This window comes from Brachypodium distachyon, chromosome 4 (assembly GCF_000005505.3).
Source record: "Brachypodium distachyon strain Bd21 chromosome 4, Brachypodium_distachyon_v3.0, whole genome shotgun sequence".
NCBI lineage: Eukaryota > Viridiplantae > Streptophyta > Magnoliopsida > Poales > Poaceae > Brachypodium > Brachypodium distachyon.
In genome coordinates this window covers 31,784,364-31,809,068 of record NC_016134.3, presented here as the reverse complement: position 1 = coordinate 31,809,068, position 24,705 = coordinate 31,784,364, and the positions used below count along the sequence as shown (strand labels likewise).

Below are 24,705 nucleotides of genomic sequence, written 5' to 3'. Positions count from 1 at the left end.
GGATCCAGAAGGATTACAAGGATGATAAAAAAATTTTGAAAAGTTCAGGGATATCGGGATAAGCAACGGGGAACGAGCTTTGGCTATGATGCGGCTTGTGAAGGACATGGCCATATTTGGATAAGTTTGAGTCACTTAATATGGGACGGAGGGAGTGCCAGATTATATTGTTGAGTGTTCCACCTGCTCCACGGCAACAAGGGCGTAGCACCCAAGGTTGTCATATGGAGCGACAATGCCTACATTGAAGCCAGGGGCCACGGCAGCCCCCCCCCCCCCCCCACCCGCTCCCCTAGTCTTATTTTCTTTGTATTATCATTAGGTAATTAATTAGGGAAAAAATAGCATTTGGCTCCCAAAAGTCTTTTCTTCATGCCCTACCACTGCCCTACATCATCGGTTTCACGCCAACCACCAAAGGGGAGTTGTTCCAGCTCAGCAAGACGGGGACCAAGATCAAGCTCGTCGACGACAAGCCGGTGATGGCAAACTTCGATGGCAACTAAATACGCTAATCGGCGGTGTCAACAACCTACCGACCCTGAACCTCGACAAGTTTGGCATGACAAGTCAGCTGACACGCTCTGGAACAAGAAGGGCAGTACTCTTTATGTCGACGGCGACAAAAAAAACTCCGCACCGACCCGGTAAAGGAAGTAGCGGCGCTGTGGCGACCCTCGTGGTTGCCGTCTGCAAGGTCACGAGGTTCATCCCTGTCTTCGACACGTCGTAAACCAAGGTTGGAGCAAGCAACCGGTATCTATCACAAGGAGGCCAGGTACATCAAGAAGTGGGGTGACTTGTCCTCCGCGCTGCTCGATTGGAACCAGAAGGATTACAAGCTTAAGGACGGTAAAACTTTTTTCGAAAAGTTCAGGGATATCGGGATAAGTGACGGGAAACAAGCCTTGGGTACGATGCGGCTTGTGAAAGACATGGTGAGCGCCACCGGCTACATCCCCGAGCGTGTGGAAGACGGGAGTGCTGAGGTCGAGTTCATGGGCTCCGATGGGCAGCTCGTGGACATACTGACAAGGCATTGAGCCGTGTTCGATTTCAGGAGCTGCGGGTGCAAATTGGCGTTGGTGAGTTTCAGTAAATTAATTAATGTGCAGGGTTTAGGGATTGATTTGTTAGAAAATCCCGCGCAGCTTTCGGTTTGTTATAAGTTAGCTACGGAGTACGGAGTAATACATAACAGGGCCATGCAAACGTGTAGATGTCCACGTCATGGCCTGCATGCATGTATATATCGGAGTACGTTCTCGCTACCTTAAGGACATATAAAATGGTTGACAAGACCGCCTTCTCTTATGTGTTCCACGTCGTGTGGAAAAGACAATAAAACATATTGCATAATGGGCCATCTTTTAATGTCATATCTTACAACTAATGTTTAGATGAATAAAATTAATAAAATATATGTTAGGAAAAGGCAAAATCTAGTACAATGAAAAATTTGCCTTTTTTTGTTTTATCTTTTTTGTGAAGAGATCATCTCTTAACTAAGAGAATGCTCATGCCTTTATTCGTTTCTCTTTTTTTCACATCAGCAATTATCCTACGTGGTATCGCTAAGAAAAGGCTGACGCCACACCATTGTACACGCCCTAATTCGGGGCAAAATTTCCATTACAGATATTAATTCTGTGTGTTAATTAACCGTGTGTTAGGCAAATTGGCTAACACACAGTTAAGAAAATTCCTTTCTTTTCCACATCAGCAATTATCCTACATGATATCGCTAATAAACGACTAACGTCACCCCATTGTATGCGCCCTAATTCAGGGCAAAATTTCCGTTGCAGATATTAATTCTGCGTGAAATTTTTATTAATGTGGGCCAAATTACAGTCACAATTTACATCTTCCAGAATTTCAGGTGGTACACTACCAAACCAGCTAGTATCACGCCCTGCCACTCGCGCCATGTTTGCCAGACTATGGCTCACTCTATTTTGGGATCTCCTAATCCACTCGACTGGCGTGGGTCGCGTTACCACGAGTTGCCTGATAGCATCAATTCTTCCTGCATAGATCGAGCGATCTTCGTCTGCATCCTTTAGGCGGTTTGCCACTTCTGCACAGTCTGTCTCCAAAGAGAAACCCATGTCAGTGCACTGCAAAGCAACATTTAGCCCCAGCTCACAAGCAGCAAGCTCTGCTTCGAAGGCATCGATGAAGAACTGGACCGGCCGGCAGGCGGCTGCAACGACATGGCCAGAAGCGTCCCGTAAAACCGCTCCAGCACCCGCCCTTCCGCTATGGACGCAGAAGGAGCCGTCAATGTTTAGTTTGAGCATGTTCCTCTCTGGCGGTTTCCATTTCAATCTGTCAATTTGGACCGGCCTCTGCTGCAGCTTTGCGGCGTTGCTCTTTGCCGAGTAGCAGACTGATTGCTTGCCTTTTGCCAGATCACTATCCGGCCATTGTTTGACGAGCAGGAGAGAGTCCACGTAGCCAACAAGGAATCTGCTAGAGGCTTCAATAGGGATTGCCGGCTTGTCGTGCGTGATTTCATTATAGACGTGCCAGGCACGCCAGAGCAGCATGAGGATCATGGTGATTTGGATCTCATTATTGTTGTAAAGGAGGTCGAAAATCCATTCCGGCTCCGTGTTCACAATTTCAGCTTCCTGGGGAAGGTCCCAGTGAGCTCGCATCGACTGCCAGAGCCCTCTCGCAAGTGGACATTTTAATCAGAGCATGGAAAGAGTCCTCCTTTTCCGTTCCGCAAATAGGGCAGATGTCCAGGACTTCGATATTCCGTCGTTTCCGGTTAACCCTGGTGGCCAAAGCGTTCCGGCTTAGTTTCCAGGCAAAAACATTCACCTTCTTTGGAACCAGGTCTTTCTAGAGCAGAGCCCATTTTGGGCTGGATCCATCGGGCCTAGTGCTAGACTCCCCCAACCCGAGTTCTTGCTCTTTCTCTTTCTCAAACGGGCCCAGGAAGTAAGCCGATCTTACAGTGAACATGCCTTTTTTGTCGGGGGCCCAAGCCACAAAATCTGCCCCTCATGGGGGTAAAGCTTAATCTTTCTAATCTCCTTAGTGTCAATTGGCAGGAAGTACGTGTCGAGCAGCTGAACATTCCAATTACCATCCGGGCCAATAAAATCTGAAACTTTGTTTAATCTACACGTCCCTTGGGGGGTGATCGGTCTTCTACTATGGTTTCTGGGGATCCAAGGATCTCTCCAAGTTCGAATATTCTGGCCATTTCCTACACGCTAGATGATGCCCTTCTTTAGAAGTTCCATTCCATGCTCAATGGCATGCCAGGATGAGGATGCATTCCCTGTGAAAACCGTGTCAGTTAACACTCCATCCGGGAAGTATTTTGATTTCAAGAACCTGGCGCAAAGGGAGTTGGGGAATTGTATGAGACGCCACGCTTGTCTCGCCAGCAAAGTCTGGTTAAAAATTCTCATGTCCCTAAATCCCATCCCCCCTTTTGTCTTTGGTCGCAGCATGCTGTCCCATGCAACCCAATGGGTTTTACGACGACCGTTCTCGGCACCCCACCAAAAGTTCATGATCAAAACGGTCAGATCCTCACAGAGTCCAGCCGGGAGTTTAAACACCCCCATCACGTAAGTCGGGAGGGACTGAGCGACAGCTTTTATCATAACTTCCTTCCCCCCTGCGACAGATGGTTCTCGCCCCATTGCATCAGTCTTTTAGATAGCTTTTCCTGTAGGCTCTGAAATTTGCCTTTCCTCATCCTTCCCTTCGGCGTAGTAAGTCCGAGGTACTTGGCCTCAAACCCATCCGCCTGGACCTAGAGAATATTTTTGATCTCGTTCCTGACCACACCAACACAAGACTGACTGAATAACAAGGAACATTTGGTAGGATTAATTAGTTGCCCCGTGCTGCTAGCATAACTCTTAATCACTTGTTGCACGTGCCTTGCTTCATTCGGGTCAGCCTTGAAGAACAGGAGTGTATCATCAGCGAATAGTAGGTGAGAAACACCCGGGCTCCTTCTACAGATGTGAATTGGGGATATGCGGTTGAGCTGGGCCTCCTTCTGCAGGAGGGCCAACAGGCCGTCGGCCACAAAGAGGAAAAGGAGCGGGGATAACAGGTCTCCTTGGCTCAACCCCCTTGTGGGGGAAAACGACTCCAACAGGCTGCCGTTCAGCTTGACAGAATACCTGACCGACGTAACACACGCCATGATCCAACTAATCCATTAGCTAGCAAAGCCAAGCTTCTGCATGGTGCATTTCAGGAAAGTCCAATCAACTCTATCGTAAGCCTTTGAAAGGTCCAGCTTATACGCACAGAAGTGGGATCCTTGCGATTTGCTGTGTTCAATGTAGTGGAAGCATTCGAACGCCACTAGGGCGTTGTCCGTAATCATTCGGCCTGGGATAAATGCGCTCTGGTTCTCCGAAATAATATCTCCTAGCATTGGCCGGAGTCTGTTCACCAAACATTTCGCGATTATTTTGTACAGGACCGTGCAGAGGCTTATCGGTCTGTAGTCCTTCATAGAGCTTGCCTGGGCCGGTTTTGGGATGAGGACGATAGAAGTGTCATTCAGACCCGCTGGCATTCTTCCAGTGGCAAAGAATCTCTGGACTTCTGCGACGATCGTGGACGGTGGATCCGATGGCAAGTGCAGACACTCCGACGTTTCGTGGCCTTTTGCCTATCAAGCCGGTCTTCTCTCAATCCGTCACGAGCTTTTTCCGTCAATACGACATAAGCGTCATCCACCGCATCTGGTCTACCCTTGGTCACCGGCCTTCCAATGAAGGAGCGTTTTGAAGCCCTAAAAAAGGTGCATGCAATCACTCACTTCACCTCTCTAGTTTCTATTCCTAACAACGGATTTGCTCTTGTTCTATACAGGAATTAGACCCATACAACAAGCATACAATTCCTCTAAGAGCACCCGCCTTGACAATGAGGAGGAGACCGACGATGACGAGGAAGACGACGAGGAAGAAGAAGAAGAAGATGATGATGATGATGATGATGATGAAGGTGATGATTTTGAGGAGGATGGAGAGGTAATAAGTTCAATTTCAATCCATGTTAGTTGTTCTTTCTGCCAGAATTCTTTAGATCTTTAGTAAGCTGCTTTTGACTAGTCGTTAATGTTTTATCAGTTAGAGGATGCCAAGAAACCAGCAGCTGCTATTGATGAACAACGCCATGCCACTGATGCTCAAGGAGAATCCCAACGCAACAAGCCAGCAGATGGGTACCAGGGAGAAGAATCGTCTGGATAGTGTGCTTTTATGTTCACAGGAGCTTATTCAGTTTCCTTTTCACAAGAACCATCCTAGATCTGGTTCAGTTCTACACCATTTCTAGGTCTTGTTCTCTACTTTTCTGAAAATTATCGTCATAATTTTGCCTGAATTATAGCAGAAGCATAATTGTTTTGTAAGAACAAAATTACATAACGGCAGTTTTGAGTTGCCAGTTTGTTATTGTTTTGTTTCTTGGGTTAATACTCCGTATGACCCTTTGTCAACGCCTGCGATCGAACCTGAGGCCTGTAGAGCCGACTTCCAATGTTGATTGAGCATGTAATATTTTTTTTGGGAACTTGATGCCTGATTTGTTTTCCTTGTCAGATCATCGACCCCTGCCTTCAATAACATTTCAGGCGTGCAACTGATACGGCTTTTCAAAACCATACGCACCGACCCACGCAACCTCAACTCAGTAGAAACATGTAGAGTGGAACTGAGACTACAACATCATCAGAAAAATACCATCTCAACTCAGCACTCACTCTAGCAACTGCTACTACAATATTAGCACATAAACATGCATCATACATCTTCTCAACTACACCACCCAATGACCATGGATCCATCGATTCGATGGGGTTGCATATTGCATTGCAAATTCATATTGGAGGTGCTAATTAACCTTCTTCTGCCCACACCTGGATAACATAATAGTAACAACCCTTAAATTAAGCATCATCGCATTCTGGCTAGCTGATCTGCATTGCAGCAGCCGAGTGGTGGTACTTGTCCAAGTCAGCGTCTAGATCTTCCACGGAAACTTCTGGGTTGCCGCCACGCTCCCCCCTCCCACGCTAATGGCCGCGCCCACCTCTGCGGCGAGGCCATCCTCGGCCGCCGCCCCTTCCAGCTCCACTGCAAATTTCACTACCACATTCTGTCACTTGCGCAAAATTAATAATAGATAAGGCTGGAATTGACACAGGCAAAAATTCACTACCACATTCTGTCGCTTGCCCATAATCTTCACATGCACTAGTAATGTGGATGCTACTACTGACCTTTTGGGAGGGAAACTGAAGTTTCCAGCGGGTGGTGCGGCGAAAGCAAAGATGGCAGGTGCTGCTGGTGCCTCAATGTTTGTCCCGACGACCTCGATTTTCATAGGCTTGCCATCAAGGTGCACATTGTTATACTTGTTAACAGCAGCTCGAGCAGCCGACCTTGTTGAAAACACCACCTCTGCAGTTCCCTGCCAAAATGGAGTAGTCCCCGGTAGCGGTCGGTAATGAGCAGCAGAACAAAAATTTGCGGAAGGTGAACCCAAAAGGAAAGTGTGGAGATGATGCAAAACCTTTGATCTTCCACTCTTGTCGTAGTTAATGGAGTAGCGCATGACCTCACCCAGCTCTGAAAAGAGATCCTGAGCAACACCACACACATTATAGAGCAACTTTAGACAAGGAGGTGGATGGATGAATAATTATCCACGCCACGCTTTGAATATCGGTAGCTATAACAATCGAGCTAGATAAAGTAAAGTGGGAGAAAGAATCGGAACTTCCTTTCCATAAGCAGCAACAACCAGTCCATGATGATTATTATTATATGAGCAGCGATATGAATGCAAGATGTTAAAAGTAGAGTCTTTTTTGGTTGATTAGGATGAAACTGTGGATGCTGAATATGTAATACTACAAGTTGACAGAAATCCCATGAGTTGAAGGTAATGGCGATCGAGTCGAGACAAGAAGAGGAATTATAAATGCTCTTGTTTTTCCTGTAGGGATTATATATGTATAGAAGAACAGAGATGATAGTACAATGTAGCAGGATCGACCTTGATGTCCTCATTGGAGACGTTGTAGTCGAGGTTGGAGATGTAGAGCCTGGTGGGGGCGTCCTCCTCCACCATGGCCATCGGCCGGGCGACGAATCCGTAAGCCGGCGGCGCCTACAAAGGCAAGAAGACGAGGGTGAGCTCCAGTCCAGAATCTCGGTGGAGGAGGATGAATTGGCCTTTACCTGTACCTGTTGGTGGAAGTTGAGCTGGCGGTGGTGGTAGGGCGCGGCGGCGGCACGGGAGTGGAAGCGGCGGGCTGAGCGCGTGGGGCCTCCTCGCCCTTCATGGTTGCGGCGGGCGCGGCCACGCCGGAGGTGGGGCTTGTTCTTGGTGATGAGATCGTCGAGGGACATGTCCAGGGAGCCCGCCATTCCCTTCTTCTCGAGGAGGACGGCGGCGGCGGAGAAGCAGTGGAGACGACGACAGCGATTGCAATAGAGCTTTTGGGTTGGGCTTAAGCTGCCTGCCTTGCCTAGTATGGGCTGGGCTTCAGGCTTTTGTGGACTGGGCTTCACGCTTTTGTGTCCAGGCCCAGAAATTGATAATACTGTGTTCTCAAAAAAAATATAAATAAATAATACAGTAATATCTTGTAACGTGCAGACAGACTACCATAATGACTTGAGTAGTCACACATAGACAAAACTTCAATCTACTGCAAATCAGTAGCTTCTGTTCTATAAAAGGTACGGCTTTCAGATCATACTTATCGAGTGTTGACCACACTTCAATCAGTACATTACAGTGATATCTAAACCTTCAGTTCCTCCAGCAAGATTCTGGGCTGCAGTCTGTCTTCATCAGGTTCAAATGCAGCTAGAAATAGATTTTACACAAGCTTTGTTTATGCTAGAAGCACCTGCATTTGAACAATTGAACTGATGATGTTTGTAGCCGGCCAGGAGACATTTGTAGCACCCATCCTTGCAACTGACTAACTGTATCTCTTGAGGCTTCATCAGGTCTATTATCTTAAATGGATCCCAGGTTTATAGTATCATGAAACAATTCTGGGCAGTAGATAATTAGCTTTACAGCATTATTATGAATTCCAGACACGGATGAACAAAAACGGTTTTCTTTTTCATCATACCAGTTAGATGAACTCAACATCATAATCAAGTAAATGGGGTCAGTTACACCATGACAAGCTCAGTCGAAACCAGGCTCGGGTTCTCCTGTTGCAGATCATACACCTTGTCAGTCATTCCTTCCTTCCGATAAGCTTCCACCAAGATAGAATATGTTGTGGCATCTGGAGCGCACTGAACATGCTTCATGTGCCTAAAGACCCTCTCCATTTCCACCAGATCCCCTGCTCTCGCGCATGCCGCGAGAACAGAGTTGTGAAAAGACGTATTTGCTGGTACATCGAGCCTCTCAGCAAGCTTTACCATGCCCACCACCTTATGGAAAAGGCCTGCTTTGCTAAACCCGTTTATGAGACAACAGAAGGTCTTGGTGTCCGGCTTCATCCCCTCGGAGCGCATCTGGTTAAATGTTTGCTCCATGTTCTTCTCGTCGCCGGCCTCGGCAAATGCTTCGATCACATTGTTGTATGTGGAGGTCGTCCACGGGAACGCTAGCTTGCGCATGAACTCCATCACCGCAGACATTTTGTCATACATCCGCTTCTTCCCGTAAGCACCAATGAGAATGTTGAGCGTCCGGGTCTCGGGCTCGATCCCGTAGCCTCGGAACTTCTCATACCACTTCTCCATGAGATCAACCTGTCCACTGTTCCCAAACAGGCTGAGGATGATGTTCATGGTCCAGACATCCGGCTTACTAGCCGTGCTGTCGAGCATAGCAGAGAGCAGCTTCTCCATGTCGTCCATCCTCCCGGCCCTGCCGTACCCACTGAGAACAATGTTCTGCGTGACTGTGTTGGGCGCGACGCCGCGTTCGGCCATCTCTTTGTACATGGCGTCGACGAGGTCAAACCTCGAGGCGTCGACCAAGGCCTTGATGAGGGTGCTGTAGGTGTAGACATCGGGCTGGCAGAGCGGCGCGGCCTTCATGTCACCGAGCAGCCGGAGCGCGTCGTCCAGGAGGCCGCTGCGGCAGTAGGCGGCGATGAGTGCCGTGTAGAGCTCCGGTGTCGGCTGGCACCCTTGCTGCTGCATATCGGCGAAGAGGCGGTGCGCCAGAGCAGGCTGGCCGGACCTGCCCAGCAGCAGCAGGAGCTTCATGTAGGTGCCCTCTTTCGGGTAGTAGAAGGGCTGCTCCTTGAGCATCTCGAACACCTACAGTACATACACACAACACAAGGGGATCTCTTCTCAAATTCTTTCAGATTTCAAGCAAGGAGGCTAGGGTAGGGTAGTGGAATTGGGGATTGTTACCTGGAGCGCCTCCGGCCAGTTCTTGGCGGCGATGCGGTCGGAGAGGGCCTCGGTGACGGTGGGGGCCCAGGCCTTGGCGTCGGAGCGGGCGTCCTGCCGCTTCCGGATGTTCTTGATGGGGGTGCGAGAGCGGGACCGGCTGCCCCCGGATTGGGATTCCGGGAACTCCCCCGCCTTCCAGTGCCTCTGGCCTCTCCCCTGTGGGGATGGGATTGGGTCTTCCTTCTTGCCCTTGGACGGCGGAGGCGGGCGCTCCTTCGTGGTGGTCGGCCGGGGTCTCCGGCCGGAGGAGGAAGGGGAGGTGGTGGGGAAGGGGAACTCGCCGGCCTTCCAGTGGCGGCGGCGGGTGTGGGTGTCGGAGGTGTCGGCGGCGGCAGAGGCGCTGACGAGGCGAGGGCGGAAGGTGGCGTTAGCGGCGGCGAGCGCCATGGGGGACGAATCGGCAGGGAAGAAGGCGCTGAGAGACTGGGAAGAAGATAGAGGAGCAGCTTATATAAGATAATTCCAAAGAAGACTAGCGACGAAACAAAAACTCCTTCCCTTTGAAAATAATTTCCTTTTTATTTCTGACCGGAATTACTTTAATAGATTTAGTACTCACTCCGTCTCAAATGAAGTGACGTGGATTTGTATATATTCTAAATGAGAAAAGTCCATTTTAAACCCTGACTTCGTAGACCCTAACCTTTAAATTCCTAAATTTCGAACCCTGACCTTACTGATCCCGATTAATTAAGACCCTCAATCCTAGAAATCGTGTTTGGTGGATCGTTTTCGCTAACATGGTTTCGTGATTGATGAGTAGGCTTACAAATTCTCGTAATTTGCGTCTTTGATGATGGCCTTATCGAGTTTGTCGGTTTTAAAGAGTTTGGCACGTTCTCGACTTGTATAGCACATGTGAAGACAATTTTCGACGTCAGTGTACAATGTGACGGAAATCTCTCGCCGTCATCAGAAGATCATGTTGTGCAGATCGAATAACTTTGATGACCCCATGGGCTGGTCATGCCATAGTTCCGCAATGTCAAAGACCACAACCGCAACTCCTTATAAGACAAAGATGAGTGGTGGTTACTTCGCGATCCTGACGCTACATCAGCGAGACCATTCCACCAAACAAGTTTTCTAGGAATAAATGCCTTAATTAATCAGGATCGGTTGGGTTAGGGTTCGAAATCGAAAGATTAATAGATTAGGGTCCGATTCAGACTTTGCCTAAAAGATCAGGGTTTAAAGTAGAAATCCCGACTAGGATCATCCTTTTCCCAGTGTGCCAAACAGTTTTAAGATCGTAATTGACCGGGATTAACAAGGTTAGGGTTCCGATTTTAGGGATTAAGAAGTCAGGATTCATCTCGAACTTCGTCAACGACAACGAGCACAGGGTTGAAAACAAACTTTTCTCTTTTTAAATTATTCCACATCCCGGGCAAACCCAGCCGGGTGATTGGATGGGGTCTGCCCCAACCAATAAATTTGGAAATTCTTTTATCATAAGTAAAAAAATGTAAAAAACTAGGAAAAATAATAGAATTGCAGTGTATTGCCCCACGCCCACACCCAATGTTGAAATACACTGTTTTTTTCCACCCAATTTTGAAAACTTGGGTCCACCACTGTCCACATTAGTTAATTTGAGACGGAGAGAGTATAAAGTTGTACAAAATCACTAGCGGGAGGGAGTACTGCATCCCCACTAGTTAGCTTCTGTCGATCGAGGGGCTAATTGTGCGTCGCCTTTTGATATATAAATTCTTCATGTTCTGACAAATTCAGTCTTTAAGTAACTCCTGGTTGCTCACAATAGAGGCGACCCAAATCTATATATGCAGGCCGGGTACATAACATTTGTTGCCGATCGGTTGTTAATTTTCTTTGACACGTGTAAAATGATCCATCCACACGTGTAAATTAAATTGTTGGGTATCTTGGTCAACCCGGCCTACACATGCATGCACACATGCATGAAAGAGTTCTGAAGATGAAGAGATTGAGAAATTTACCCTTCATTTCGTAGGAGAAAATTCTTATGATTAGTTTGTGTATACAACGACGTAGATTTATAAGATAGACTCAACGAACGACCTAGCTACCTACCTGTCATGTTCATGAGATGCATCCATGTGAGATTTATGATGAGTCTCACATGAGTTCAGCACATGGAAAATGATCTCTCTTAATTTGCAGAAAGGACACGGAAATAACGACATCATGCAAGGAATGAGAAAGACTCGCGCCATTTGAAGTCCTTGACTTGATTAGCTTTTCATTACAACATGTATAGGTGTTAAGTTTGTAAAGGTATATCGGTCTTTGCTATATCTAACTATTTTTGTAAGTTATAACAAGTTGATTGCTCCATAGTTGGATCTGAACCGTGCTTTCAAATTAGGGATGAACGATGGAGAGAAGAGAGTAGGAATCACGTTCAAATGCTAATTCAACGGTTCTAATACTATCAACTGAGATTTAAGCCGCCTTTTATAATTTGTTTAAAATCAGAAGACTGAGATATAACCGCACCCATCCCATTAATATATATGTCGTGATTGTTCATTCCTGATAAATTGCCGTGTCTCAGATTTTCTAAGAACAAATATACGTGGATCAAACAAAAGGAATCTGCAAAAAGAAAACTGAAGAAAAGACAACACCATCAACTATATAAGCATGTTACATATGTAACCATATTAAATTCATTAACATCACCATCCACAGGAACGATGGCGACGTATAGTACTGATTAAACAATATTCTAGAAGCAAGTAAATTTCTTTTGAGGCAGTTGATGATATATCTACTTAATTTCGTTTCTTGTTATAATGAAGTCAGAAAGCAACCTTGTGGCTGCATGCTACGGTGTCGGCGTCAAGTCTATCGACCGGCCGCTGACTGACGCCCGTGCGCGCGTTGCCCATCATCAGGCTTCATTTTTGCCATCTCGATCGATCGTGTCCATCCATCAACAGACGTGATCGATATGGCAAATACTCCTGTATTTTTTTTAGGGGAAAATACTCTCCTATATGTTTATCTTAAGTAGCCCTCTCCTCAAAAAAAAATATTAATCTTAATAAGCAGTACTGCCGTTTCATAATTCTTGTCAAAATATTACATGTATCTAGACACTTTTTAGGAACCAATACATCCATTTTTGGACAAATTTAAGACAAAAATTATGAAACGGAGGGAATACTAATTTCATGCCATGAGCTAGCGAATTTGACCAACTTGGTTGTAAAGAAGTTTTCAATGCTTCAACAATAACAAACTGGTATATATTTAAGGTCAGCACACTTGCACGATAAGTATGTACATATGTACCTTTCCAGCATGTGATGGATCATGCATTTACATGCTGTCAATACGCGTACAGAAGTATAATCAAGCTAGCACGGAAAATTTAGTTTATACTTGTGTCAATTTCGCACAAGTTATATCGCATGTGCCCCGCCGGGCAGATTAAATGACGCGGCCGGAAACTATAAGCTGCTGTCGTTCGTTGCTGCTGACGCATTGACTCCATCCTAGCTAGCTATGCGCATCTATCATGCATCATCCCAACCAACTTACTACTGATCCCTCCGTCCGGAGATAAATAAGGACGGAGGAAGTACAATATTGCCTCATTGCATAGTTCATCCCCTGCATGTTTACATGTATGTATATATATAGCTTCCTTGTGCTAGCTCCATATCATCAAATCCTCCATCCAACTCCATCTATATCCATCCCAATTCATCAGCTAGCTAAGCTAAGCTAGATCGAGCTCCAACATCTAGGAAAAAGCAAGCAAGCAAAGATCGATATACACATTATTACCGAGATACATACATATGGGCACTAGTGCCATGGTGTCGCTGTTGGCCGCCTTGGACAAGGACGGCGACGGCAAGGTGTCGGCGTCCGAGCTCCGTCGCTGCGTCGCGGCCACGCTAGGCGACGACGACGTGCTCTCTAACGAGGAGCTCCTGACGGCCGACGGCGACGGGCTGCTGGACCTCCCGGACCTGCTGGCCGGCGCCGGGGAAGACGAGGAAGACCAAGAGCGAGAGCGGTGCCTGAGGGAGGCGTTCGCCATGTACGCTGATGAAGGGTCGAGGAGGATCACGCCGGGTAGCCTGGGGAGGATGCTGGGGAAGGTATTGCAGGAGAACGAGTGGTTGGATGAGAAAGAGTGCCGGGCGATGATCTGCCGTTTCGACCTGGACGGCGACGGCGTGCTCTCCTTCCACGAGTTCGCCGTCATGATGATGATGGCCTAGCGAGAATCCTAATGCATTTCTAGTCAATGCAATTCTAATGTGCAGTCGTCATGCTTGTGTTGTGTGTGCTGATCCATTCCATTCCTTCGTTTTATTTTATTTCTTGGGGACATTTGATTCATTGCTTGTAGTGAGTACATGTTGATGTGCTGGAGGGCGCTTGATTTGAGCGTCTCGTGTAAACATAGTACGACCATCTTCTGTGTTGATGGTGCCTCGTGTAGGCATGCATGCGAGATCATCATTGAGCCACATCAAGTCCTTGTAAAGTCGCTACTACTATGGAACGGGGGCCAAGTCTGGTCAATTTTATCAATGTAACTTCCACGAAACTCTTCATATATCATTGTCCCGTCCATTCCACGCAAAGAAATTGTGACCTTTTTACTCACACTGCCAAGAATACACAGCTTCATTCAAGACAAGATACATGGGAACGTAAACATATATAGTAATAACATACATGCAGTGTTTATGTTCATGGCTGGCAACACCAACACTGACGACAGACAGACAAGAGTGTACATGCAAAATGTCTACAAACTTTGTAATCACACAGCCTATACAAATATGGCACCACTCTCCCCAACCTCTCCCTGCCTAATCATCCTCATCCTACCCGGTCGTAATACATTTAGCAACCACCAAGTTCGGTTACACATCTTGCTCGCCAAAATTGTCTCTGGTACCAAAAGAATGTTAAATTTAAACAACCAATAGCCCAAAATCTACAACTTTGAATGACTCATCAGGGATCCTCTTCACCACTGTAAATAACTAAAACAATCGGCATCATCTATGTTCTTCAAAAGCCGCCAGTGACGATAGCTCAGTAGCTTCCCATCGGAGGCATCCCGTATGCTGGCATCGGAGGCATACCCATCCCGCCCATCGGCGGCATGCCCATCCCGCCCATTGGAGGCATCCCCATTGGAGGTGGACCGCCCATACCAGGCGGAGCAGGCAAGGCGAGAGGAAGCAATTGAGCGTACATGTTCTGTGTAATCAAGTGTGAACTTGTCATGTTGGCTGCCTTAAGCATGAATAATATCGATGCTTTAGAAAAAGAAGAGCACTTCAGGTTACCTGCTGAGCGACGACGTCCTTCTCTTCTTGCTCTTTAGCTTTCTCTTCTTTCTGTGATTCAATCCTGTCCTTCACCAAGTCATCTACCTTGCTTGTGTACTCACGGATGAACTGCATAGATAGTGAGGACGATATTAGAGCAAAGTGATACGTGATTGAACATTTTCAAACATATGTACCCGTAAATAAGATACCTGTAGCAGGTAGGGGAAAGCAAAGTCCAACATGTTGTTCGTCCACGCAAGCTCAAGAGCAACATCCGCACGAATCAAGTCGTAACAAATGAAAAGGCAAGAAGCAAAACATTCTTTCTTTCCCTGCAACGCCCAATTAGAGATGGTAACTGATTAGAAATGCAAAGACAAAAAGCAAAGACAACTGGTGCTGCCAAAACTACACAAGCCAGACAAGTTCTGTGCTTGTTGAATTGTCATATTCTTGGATTTATCTAATCTTAGTTTTGTGTGCTGCCTACAGACACGGGATGAACAGCATGTATTTTGCACAAACCTGCTCGATGAAATAGACAAGCAAATCCTCAGACAGCTCACGGTCACCAGACTGCGAGCATGTCTCCATGCAATCCTTGTACATGTTGTCTTTCTTCGACAGGGCAATAGATTGCTTCCATCTGCCAGCTTTCTTGTAAATATAAGCAGCAATCCTCCTCATCTCAAGCAATTCATGCTTCTCAAGCTGATCAAAAGTTGCAGCCACTAGTTAATTATAATTAATCAAAACAGTAACAACTCAATAAGCATGTACATTCGTCTAATTTTCTGACCTTCTGGGCAAGACCAATCTGATCAAAGTTATCATGCATGTCAACTGATTCACGGAGTCTCTCGTAGTCCTCCTCTTCAACATAAAGTTCATTCAAAGCCTCGTTGACAGCAGAGACATTGTTGCTCTGAACAGCAACCATGTATGGTTTCACAAGATGCAACTGGCCCGCCTGTGTGAATAATAAGGAAACAGTTCAGAATTTTAGAACAGAATATAGAACTAACATGCCAACATAGGGCCTTCATATACGACAACAAGTATCGATTTAGAGGCAAACCTTGCGCATTATGTCTACAACTCTTGTGTGATCCAAGCGAAGTGCAAGCACGTTGAGAAGATCATTGATGAGATCAGGGTGCTCTTGCAAATAGAAGTGCACGGCCTTGTAATATATCTCAACATTTGCAACTTTCACAGCAACATCCTTAAATTGCATATGATCCCATGCATCTGGAGAATGGTTCATAATAGTGGTGGCGGCATTGTCAAATTCATCATATTGTATGTACAGATAAGTAAGCTCTTTCCAGTGTTGTTGTTCATCACAAGCACGGATAAGCTTAGGAATGTTGAGACGTGTGGAGAAAAGTTTGATGTGTTCCATGAGTTTCCCAGTGCGGTATCTAGCATAAAGGACTCCCAGTTCTGTGAAGATGCCCATGTGTGCACGCTCTAGTCCAAGACCACTCTCCATGAGAGATATAAGTTCATCGAAACATCCTCTGTTCTGATAGTATTCACTCACTTCTTCCAAGTCATCAACCTAAACAAAAGAAGGCATATCAGAAAGGAATAGATGAAGGTTCCTCGGGAACTAAAAACACATATTGAGTAAATGTTTTTGCTTCAAAAGGACGTTCTGGCAAATATTTACATACCTGGACAATAATATTGAGACCACATATTTGTGCTAGACGGAACTCCTGAGCATCAACGCAAGCAAAGCAAACCTCTTTCCATGTTTTAGCGCTGTTAGCCTTGCGAGCAGCATCTACGGCACCTTGGAACTGCTTCAGCTTGACAAGGGTGACAGCCAGCTTAGCCCAGTTCGAAATGAAGGCATAGATAATCTTTGCAGCTTCATAAAGTTCTTCATCATACAGACGGTCACCAACATTTTGGAGATTGGCAACATTTGGCATAAGAATAAACTCCTCGATGTCACTGAGCCTGTCAATCTTAGCATATGCGAAGATGAGTTCTCCATCAACTTTGGGCTCCCTTGCCTTTTGCCTGACCATAAGCAAGTACTTGACCAAATCATGGTATACATCAGCTTCCTCAGCAGCACGGATGACATCAAGGAAATGTGCTGCATCATCCGCACGAATGAAGGACTCAATTGCTTCGCTGACTAAACCTTCACGCAACTGGGCCTTAGCAACCTGGCTCCAAACAGCATCTTCCTCCACACGGAATGCAAACTCTTCAGCTCTTTCTATGCTTCGGATGTTATCTAACAGAACATTGACAGCCTGCACATTTAAGTTGAACTTCTTGAATATGGCGAAAGCCTCCTCATACAGTTGTGCCTCAACAGCTACTTCTCCAACGGCAGGGCCATCAAAGTTGTCTAGTCTGTTGACATAGTCCATGACCCTGGATGGGTCTGCCTTGATGGCTGTCAAGATAAGCAGGTTCTGAAGATTGAAGTTTCCGCTGAATGCAGAATTCTGAAGAACGATCTTTTCAAGAAGTTCAATCAGTTCATGCGGGAGGTCAGCTTCCATGAAAGCCTTGACAGCAGCAGAAACTTGCTCAGGGCTCTTGCTTTCAGGCAACGCAGTAGAAACCACTTGGTCAATGAACTGCCTTCTGTATTCATTTTCAGGCAGTAGAACTTTATCCCACAGATCACCATCCATTCTTTCAACCACGTACCTGACAATGGAAACGGGATTTGAACATATGAGAAAGACTCAACAGACATAAAGATTCAGAACAATTACAAGGCATCACAAGGATGGTAACTACAAACATACCTAGCTTGCAGCTTGAACAGTGAGTTTTTGTTGGTAACATTAATAAGTTCCTCATCACACTGTCCACGCCTGTAAGCAACAACAGCAAGCGTGGGATCCCGCTTTTCACAATATTTACCCACCACACGAGAGTCATAAAATGGGTTGGTAGTAAGGAAATGCTCTGGATTGTTGTTGCTATCGATGATAATTTTCCCAAGAGCATTATGGACATGCACATCTTGGCTACCCTCGCTCACCAAGTGCTCCAAAAATTGTGTAAGCAGACGAAGACGGTTCCTGATTCAGATATCAAACAAATAAGACCAACAAAAATGGCAGGCATGCATGTGTACGAGATAATAACTCGAATCGAACCTCTTCTCGCATTCGTCGACAAGTGGCTCAACAGGAAGGAGAGAGCGAACAGATAGGATCAGACCCTTTATGAAATCTTCAGGGCACTCGTCATCAAGCAGCTGCCCCACAACCAACGGGGCATTTCCAGGGTTCACCTACAAACCAGACAAAGGAAGCCATTTATGTAGTCAGCCTATCAGAAGAATGATACTCAAATAACAGCGTTCAGACAGTTACATACCTTCTGTACATAGCCTTCAATATACCGGAGCATGTTATTTGTGTACAGATAGTGAGTCAGATCTGGAACAAAACCAAAGCGGTCACAGACATTAATCAGTGGACGAGCATCAGGTAGTTTTGCTTCCATCAGAAAGTTCTTTGTCTTCTCAGCGTCATAGAAATTAGACTCTCTGGTCACACGCTCAACTTCTTTGATCTGCCCAGTCCTTGCAGCTGATTCTATGTACTTGAAGTGGATATCTGGGTCCTCACTGTTACATGTAAAGAAATATAATGTTAAGGTGTGCTACACTGAGAAAACAGTGTTTGAAAGATATCAACATCTGGCATAAGTACCTGGAGCTCAAATAGGATCCCAAGAAGAAGTAGAGGCCCTCATAAGATTTAAATTGCTCAAATAGTTTAATGCAAGCATCGACTCCTAGCTGCTCGGAGTATTCTTTGGCAGCCTTCAGATTCGTTGCAGGATTTGTGACGATTAGAACCGATAAGAACGAAATAAGAAAGTAACATCAAGAAAGAAAGTTAAACAGCAACTGAAGAAACTTACCTGCACAACTATCTGAAGGTTTCCTCTAAGATTGACCAGTAGAAGGTCCTTCATGCACTCTAGTGCCCATTCCTTTGAAAGGGTGCCAAAAAACTCAACGAGTGCCTGTGAAAGAAGTGTGTTAATGAGCACACAATAATAGATTGATACTCCCTCCTTCCCAAAATATAAGGCCTGTAGATTTTGACCTTAGTCAAACTTTTTTGAATACAGCTGAAGAGAACAAACCTGTGGCTCGATGGCGTGGGTATTCACGATGACACGTTTGATATCAGGTAACTCTGCATAGTGCTGTATAACAATATAAGATTTGTTAAGCTATGCAACAAAGAGAATAGATCAACCAAAACCATGCAACAGATACAGACCTGAAGAGCTCGCAAGTACAAGCCAGCCTTTTCACACAGCTGAGCAATGCGAGGACGGTCATAATGACTGAACATACCGTTAGCAAGGATGGCATCAGCAACATTAGGGTAAGTCACCAAGTTGATCTCCAAAACCTAAAATGAATCCAAACAGAAGCTACTGAGTAATATAGGAGGTAGAAGTCCAGGGTAAATGTTCATATTCAAATAAAAAATGCTAACCTTGGTTTGAAGAAAACCATGCTCTTCCAAGTTTGGTTTCAGAACATCCAGCAGAAAGGCGGTTGCCTCTCGTATCATATTTCTCTGTTAACAAAAGACGCATAAGCAAGACACAATTCCAAATTAAACAATGGCAAATATAAAATTACTAACCAACAAAGGATTGATATGAATAAAAAGGATACCTGAAGGAAGAGATCAGTTATAGTATTATAATCTAACGGGCAACCACCCTCCATTTGTGACATCATGAGAGCAAAGTTGACAGCTCCCTGGTCAAGATATATAGGATATACAGTTAGCTAGGGCGTATAAAGATCAAAGAACCCCACAGGTCACAACCAAGTACCAAATGTTTCACCACATCCCAGTTTTTCTTTAAAAAATATTACCTGTGGATCTGTACGTAGGATAGTCTGGAGGAGGAAGAGGTAATCCGGAGTGTATCCAACCTGGAACAGCAAAGTTTAGGCAACACAGTCAATATCGAAGATAACTTAAACTAACTAGTGAAAATAAGAATTCAAAAGTACAAAAGCAATATACCTGCTTCGAGTATATAAGGATCTTGTCAAACTCCCTCCTTTCAGCAAAAGCGGCAACGACTTTAGGGGTTGCCCTAGCCTTGATGTATATTTTCAATGCAAGGTCATTATCTACCGTCTACACAAAAGCATCGATTAGTAAACAGTCCAGATGCAGTGGAACCACAACAAAATCGGTGCAATCAACAAACACAGCGAAACGGCCATATTACCTTAACAAGATCTCCAAGCTCTTCACTGCACTCCAACTTGTCTTCTGCCAACCAATTTTCCAATAGATTCTTTTTGTTCTGATTGACAACAAGTCGAGATAACTCCAGAGACTCGTAAGCATTGAGCTTCCCTCGAGTTAGTAATGTGCCAAAGTACTGCAAGAGTGGAGGTGTTTGCCCAGCTTGAACAGGAACACTCTACATTTGAGCCACACAAACAGCGATGTCAGAAGAGCAGCAGAACCTACATTTTAAGCCGGTAAATTGAACAAGAGTAAAAGTACAAATCATAGTTTATTTTTCACTGCATTGCTCTTATGTATTAATACTTTAAGCTTTCAGCAGATTAGCTGCATAAGTGTAAATAATGAAGTGATATTGTGTGATCTATCTCTCCTATCCAATCATGATATCAAGTAAAGAACAACAGGTTAACAACAAAAAGTTGCTCTTCCATTGTAAACAGAACTCATCAGCTTAAATTTAAAAGGAGCGGTGAATTTTATTTTTTTTACATTTTAGCACAAATTTTGTAACAGCAGCCTGATCTCTATGGTGAGATATAAAGCACACTCTATAAGTCACAGTTGGAGACTTGGAACTATGAGAATGGCTGGCTCATTGAGAAAGTATAAAGGTAAGAACAGAGCTCTGAGAAGAGTAGGAGGTAAATAGGCAACAAGACCAGAAAGGCACCTGAAATTTCGCAACAGTCTCGGGGGTTCGCAGAAGACCCTGAGGAGATTCTGCAGCCAGCTCCGCCGCTTCCTTGTATTTTGTTTGCGAAAACAGTTCCTGGAATCTTTGCACAACCTGCAATTCAGAATATTTAAAGTAACTGTTAGTCTCCACTTTCCAGACATCAAAGTGAGATGAAGAAATGTAAAAAACAAATGAATCATTAAATTCTACAGCCAATATAGCATTAACATTCAGATGACTGCAAGGGTAATGGTACATGTGGTGTTTGTGAGCGACTAAATTACCCACAGCAGAAGCATTAGGTGCTCCAGTTCCACTTAGACAAAATGGTCACTAGAACAAGATAGACGCAAAAAATGATTAGCACCACCCATAAGTGCTCAATCAGCAGGAACATAAGTGGAAATTGAGAAGAAAAAATGCATAAAAATGTTGGCTATACATTCTTATGGACCACGATGAAATTAGAACAGAGATCACCAAACTAGCAAGGAAATACTCACTAACTCAACTCATGTACAAAAGATTTGTGCAAAAATATAAGCAAAGATACCAACCTACGGAGTAGCAAGTTCTGAAAATGTAAAAATACCATCCAAAGAAATCAAAGTTACAGAACTTACCAAGTTCTCCGCCCCAGGAAGATTAGCTCTTTTAGCAAGATTCACAGCTAGCTCAAGGTTGTTTAACTGCATGCAACAAAATGTATTAGAAATTTAACGGAATTATCTAGCATATGCATCAGCAAGGGAATTTAATAACTGCAGGACACCGTACTTGGCCACTGACAAATGGCACAACAGTTGCATCATTAACTGTGGCATGTAAAACCTGCCCTCTTCTGTTGATGGCATAAAATCCACCAGTTGTAGAAGACTCTGCTGTCAAGAATATAGGATCTGGGCTGATTCTGTTTCTATAAACTGCTGCAGCAGTTTCCAAGTCATACACAAACAAAAGCCCAAGCTTCGTAATTACATAGATAAGGCCATACTTTTGAGAGATCTGTAACCAAAAGAAGATAAACGGAATTAGATCTATTCTGTGGTATCTAAACTTCTTTGGGACCTAAACTATACCTGCATGGCTACAGGAAAATCGTCCTGGAAATCTGGAGGGAAGAAGAGATCTGCTTGCTTCTTGGAAAAACCAGGTTTCCCTGCAATAAATGATTTGACAATGAAAGTAAGAACAGGAGAATGAATTTAAAAAAAATTACTTCTAATGACAGCACAAGCCACTTGTCAGCAAGGAAAATATTGGGTAAACTGTACAAAAGAAAGCTGCAGAAGTTACATTGAATGACAAGTGTGTAGTGGATAAAAGGTATTCTGTCGCATTTACATGATAGCGGTTAACCTCAAATTTGCTCTACTAAAAACTCAAATGCAAAAAAAAGTGTATCATAAATGAAACTTGATGGTTCTAAATGCAAACCTGGCTGGGCACCCAGTTCTATAACATGCAACTTAGAAGTAATCTGTCCAGCATTAGTTGACTTCGACGCAAAACAAATGAGGGTTGATGGGTTCTCATTGCCAGGAACCTGGACAGGGAACACCATGTATGGTTGATAAGTACTAGAAGAGAAACAATAATTTAACCAGCACAAAATCACTGGGTTGTACCTTAAATGTTGCAAAAGATGCTGCATGGGCTTCAAGTGCCTGGCTTCGCTGCTGATCTACGGAAAAAAGTTGCATATTCCCCTTCACCAACTGTGGCCTCTGATAGGTGAAACAGAAAGGTCATAAATATGAGAATTACACATAAGAAAGTACCACCTAGTGCCTATAAGACTGCTGGTAGCTCATTACAGTAATAGTAGATTGCTTAGAGTTTTGCAAATTATGTTCTATAACTTTATACACCAGAGTGGTCAGAACAATGAAATAAAAAAAAACAGCAGAAAGGGGACACAAAAGGAAATTTGGTCTTTGCATCATGATCACTTTTAAAAACAACAGTGTAGGGTCATACTTATTAAGAATGTTCATTTCGAGCATACCTCTGGAGCACCAGGTGCAATTCCAATAAGCACCAGCCACTTCTCCGCCGGATCACATCGGTAGTTGATAATCTGATTATTAGCCAAATTAGCTGTCCTATCGAACATCTTGATGGGTTCAGAATCCCCTGTATTACAACAAATTGAATTATCTTGGTTTTGTATAAAGCAGTCAATTTATGCAAAGATGAAAATAGTACTTGAGCAGAGAGTAAATGTGGTTTGTCAGAGGAGTAACCTTCAATTGACCAGTGATAAACGGATGCCTGTGTTACCAAACCCAACAACTTGGGGGTGATCCATTTCCAGAACACGACCTGTGATTGTAGAAGAGAAGATTATGTAAGATAATACTTCAGGTAAGGTAGTATATTATCATCTGAATAAAATGTGCACAATACTTAAGCAGACTTCAAAACCTTTACCTGCTCGGGCATCTGGTGCGACTTTACTTTAGTTTTAGCTTCAATATTGAAGATTTGTAGGTGATCCTGCGTCGTTCCAGCTATTTGGGCTGCAAAGTTGGTGAAAAAATATTATTGCTATTTGGAAATGCATATAATATACATACTGAAGCAAAATTTGGATATACATGATTTTCTAGACTAAAGTCTACTACTCCCTCCGTCCCATATTAAGCGACTTCCTATTACATGTATCTAGATGATTTTTAGGTCTAGATACATCCATATTTGGGCAAATTTGAGTCACTTAATATGGGAAGGAGGGAGTATATATCAGTGAGACACTATGCTGCAGATGTATAAACCAGTCATTTCAACTTAACTACTTAAGTTTGAATAATTCCGATTATGAGAGAACAGTTTGATGCTGCTGTGCTATCAACTTAGTTGCATTGTAGCTGTCAGGATCCAGCGTGTTACATGGTAAAACAACATGGTAAAACACCATGACCACGTTATCACATCAAACGGGTATATCCAGTCAACTAGCTAGGCAGCGCAAATGGGAAAGGCATTCCTGGAAATTCTAGATTGCATCTATTGATCGTCGTACCTACCTCTCTGTCTTGTGCACATTATAGGAATGGGTGTATCTACAACTTCAACATGACACTGACAAACTATTATTCCTAATGCTCGCAACTTTCACAAGACCAGTGATCAAGCCATTGCATTGCCACGCGAAAACAACCAGATCCCAAGCTAAAACTTGATCCCATCCCAGCTACGCAAATCCATTAGCCCGTATGGTGACTCACGTGCACATTACTAGATTAATAACAAGGAGACAGAAGTGGAGATCGCCGCCCAGCCCAGCCAAGCTGCTCCAGATCCCCCACACGACCGGTGAAGAATGAGATCCCGGGGGCGAGATCTAGTAGTTACTCCAGTAGGTGCGGTACCTTTGAGGGCGAGGATCCTGGTGTTGGGGTTCATGAGGGCGGAATCGGCGGTGATGGGCCTGCGGAGCGGCTGGCTGGGCATGGCCATGTCGACGATGACGACGCTGTTCTGCGGCGAGGTCTCGCGCACGCAGATGTAGCGGTCCGACTCCATGGTGACGTGCGTGAAGGTGACGAACTGCGGCGCGATCCCCAGGCTCGTCAGCTGCAATCAACCAAGCAACAAAGCACACTCATCAGTCTTTCTTTCGGTCAGCCGACCGGCATGCCCTAGCTTGCAACCTCTCCTCCGAGATCTGATCTGGCTTCCGAGAGAGTGGTGGATGGATGTGGTGCGGGGAGTGTGATGGATGGATGGATGGTTACCGTGAGCGCCTCGCGCATGGCGATGGGGGCGTTGGCGGCCGCCGCCATGGCGGCAGACGGCGGTGGCGAGAGAGAGAGAGCTCCGGCTGAGGAAGACGGCGGAGAGAGATCGGATCTGATGAAGGAACCAACGACGGGGGCGAGAAGATGGAGGATTTTAAAGAGTACTGGTACTAGTAAGCAGTTGTGTCTTGTCTTTTCGCACATCGGTCCTCCAGCATCTCCATATTTCTTTACTTGGTTCGGTTTCTGGAAGTT

General features: G+C 44.9%; 4 protein-coding genes across 6 annotated transcripts; 1 reads left to right on the top strand and 3 right to left on the bottom strand.

Annotated features, from left to right (window-relative positions):
- Positions 1 to 5,710: 5,710 nt before the first annotated feature.
- On the bottom strand, positions 5,711 to 7,605 carry LOC100823621 (THO complex subunit 4A). 3 transcript variants are annotated; one of them, XM_010239688.3, is made up of 5 exons: positions 7,242 to 7,605; positions 7,057 to 7,170; positions 6,571 to 6,639; positions 6,278 to 6,468; positions 5,711 to 6,143 (listed from the first exon to the last, which is right to left on the bottom strand). In XM_010239688.3, exons 1-5 carry the CDS (start codon positions 7,428 to 7,430, stop codon positions 6,071 to 6,073), a joined length of 636 nt encoding a protein of 211 aa, XP_010237990.1. In that variant the 5' UTR covers positions 7,431 to 7,605; the 3' UTR covers positions 5,711 to 6,070. The 3 variants fall into 3 exon arrangements, with proteins under 3 accessions (XP_010237990.1, XP_010237992.1, XP_010237991.1); XM_010239690.3 differs by having other exon boundaries at positions 5,711 to 6,131; XM_010239689.3 differs by having other exon boundaries at positions 7,248 to 7,605.
- Positions 7,606 to 7,752: 147 nt separating this feature from the next.
- LOC100823312 (pentatricopeptide repeat-containing protein At3g06430, chloroplastic) lies at positions 7,753 to 9,900 on the bottom strand. Its single transcript, XM_003577860.4, has 2 exons — positions 9,405 to 9,900; positions 7,753 to 9,305 (listed from the first exon to the last, which is right to left on the bottom strand). The coding sequence occupies exons 1-2, from the start codon at positions 9,831 to 9,833 to the stop codon at positions 8,196 to 8,198; spliced, it is 1,539 nt and encodes a 512-aa protein (XP_003577908.1). The 5' UTR covers positions 9,834 to 9,900; the 3' UTR covers positions 7,753 to 8,195.
- Positions 9,901 to 13,092: 3,192 nt separating this feature from the next.
- Positions 13,093 to 14,205, top strand: LOC100823001 (probable calcium-binding protein CML25/26). The gene has a single exon (XM_003577859.4). The coding sequence runs from the start codon at positions 13,244 to 13,246 to the stop codon at positions 13,670 to 13,672; it is 429 nt and encodes a 142-aa protein (XP_003577907.1). The 5' UTR covers positions 13,093 to 13,243; the 3' UTR covers positions 13,673 to 14,205.
- On the bottom strand, positions 14,100 to 24,604 carry LOC100841671 (clathrin heavy chain 1). The gene is made up of 30 exons (XM_003576326.4): positions 24,448 to 24,604; positions 24,082 to 24,286; positions 23,141 to 23,229; positions 22,954 to 23,032; positions 22,716 to 22,843; positions 22,336 to 22,434; positions 22,145 to 22,253; positions 21,787 to 21,866; positions 21,485 to 21,712; positions 21,331 to 21,396; positions 20,702 to 20,818; positions 20,006 to 20,203; positions 19,795 to 19,911; positions 19,641 to 19,700; positions 19,434 to 19,520; positions 19,249 to 19,332; positions 19,027 to 19,161; positions 18,887 to 18,949; positions 18,659 to 18,763; positions 18,445 to 18,557; positions 18,107 to 18,359; positions 17,884 to 18,020; positions 17,527 to 17,805; positions 16,423 to 17,425; positions 15,822 to 16,307; positions 15,543 to 15,713; positions 15,269 to 15,454; positions 14,953 to 15,075; positions 14,759 to 14,869; positions 14,100 to 14,669 (listed from the first exon to the last, which is right to left on the bottom strand). The coding sequence occupies exons 1-30, from the start codon at positions 24,493 to 24,495 to the stop codon at positions 14,502 to 14,504; spliced, it is 5,127 nt and encodes a 1,708-aa protein (XP_003576374.1). The 5' UTR covers positions 24,496 to 24,604; the 3' UTR covers positions 14,100 to 14,501.
- Between the last annotated feature and the right edge of the window lie 101 nt (positions 24,605 to 24,705).

What these genes read in the sequence shown, in the direction of transcription:
- LOC100841671 (XM_003576326.4), bottom strand. Translation starts at nt 24,495, where the DNA reads ATGGCGGCGGCCGCCAACGCCCCCATCGCCATGCGCGAGGCGCTCACG. An exon ending in TCCTTATATACTCGAAGCAG is followed by an intron (nt 19,701 to 19,794) that starts GTATATTGCTTT and finishes TTGCTGTTCCAG; the next exon opens with GTTGGATACACTCCGGATTA. An exon ending in CTTTCCCCTACCTGCTACAG is followed by an intron (nt 14,870 to 14,952) that starts GTATCTTATTTA and finishes CTATCTATGCAG; the next exon opens with TTCATCCGTGAGTACACAAG.
- LOC100823312 (XM_003577860.4), bottom strand. Translation starts at nt 9,833, where the DNA reads ATGGCGCTCGCCGCCGCTAACGCCACCTTCCGCCCTCGCCTCGTCAGC. An exon ending in ACTGGCCGGAGGCGCTCCAG is followed by an intron (nt 9,306 to 9,404) that starts GTAACAATCCCC and finishes TATGTACTGTAG; the next exon opens with GTGTTCGAGATGCTCAAGGA.
- LOC100823001 (XM_003577859.4), top strand. Translation starts at nt 13,244, where the DNA reads ATGGGCACTAGTGCCATGGTGTCGCTGTTGGCCGCCTTGGACAAGGAC.
- LOC100823621 (XM_010239688.3), bottom strand. Translation starts at nt 7,430, where the DNA reads ATGGCGGGCTCCCTGGACATGTCCCTCGACGATCTCATCACCAAGAAC. An exon ending in ACTTCCACCAACAGGTACAG is followed by an intron (nt 7,171 to 7,241) that starts GTAAAGGCCAAT and finishes TTGCCTTTGTAG; the next exon opens with GCGCCGCCGGCTTACGGATT. An exon ending in ACAAGAGTGGAAGATCAAAG is followed by an intron (nt 6,469 to 6,570) that starts GTTTTGCATCAT and finishes CCATTTTGGCAG; the next exon opens with GGAACTGCAGAGGTGGTGTT.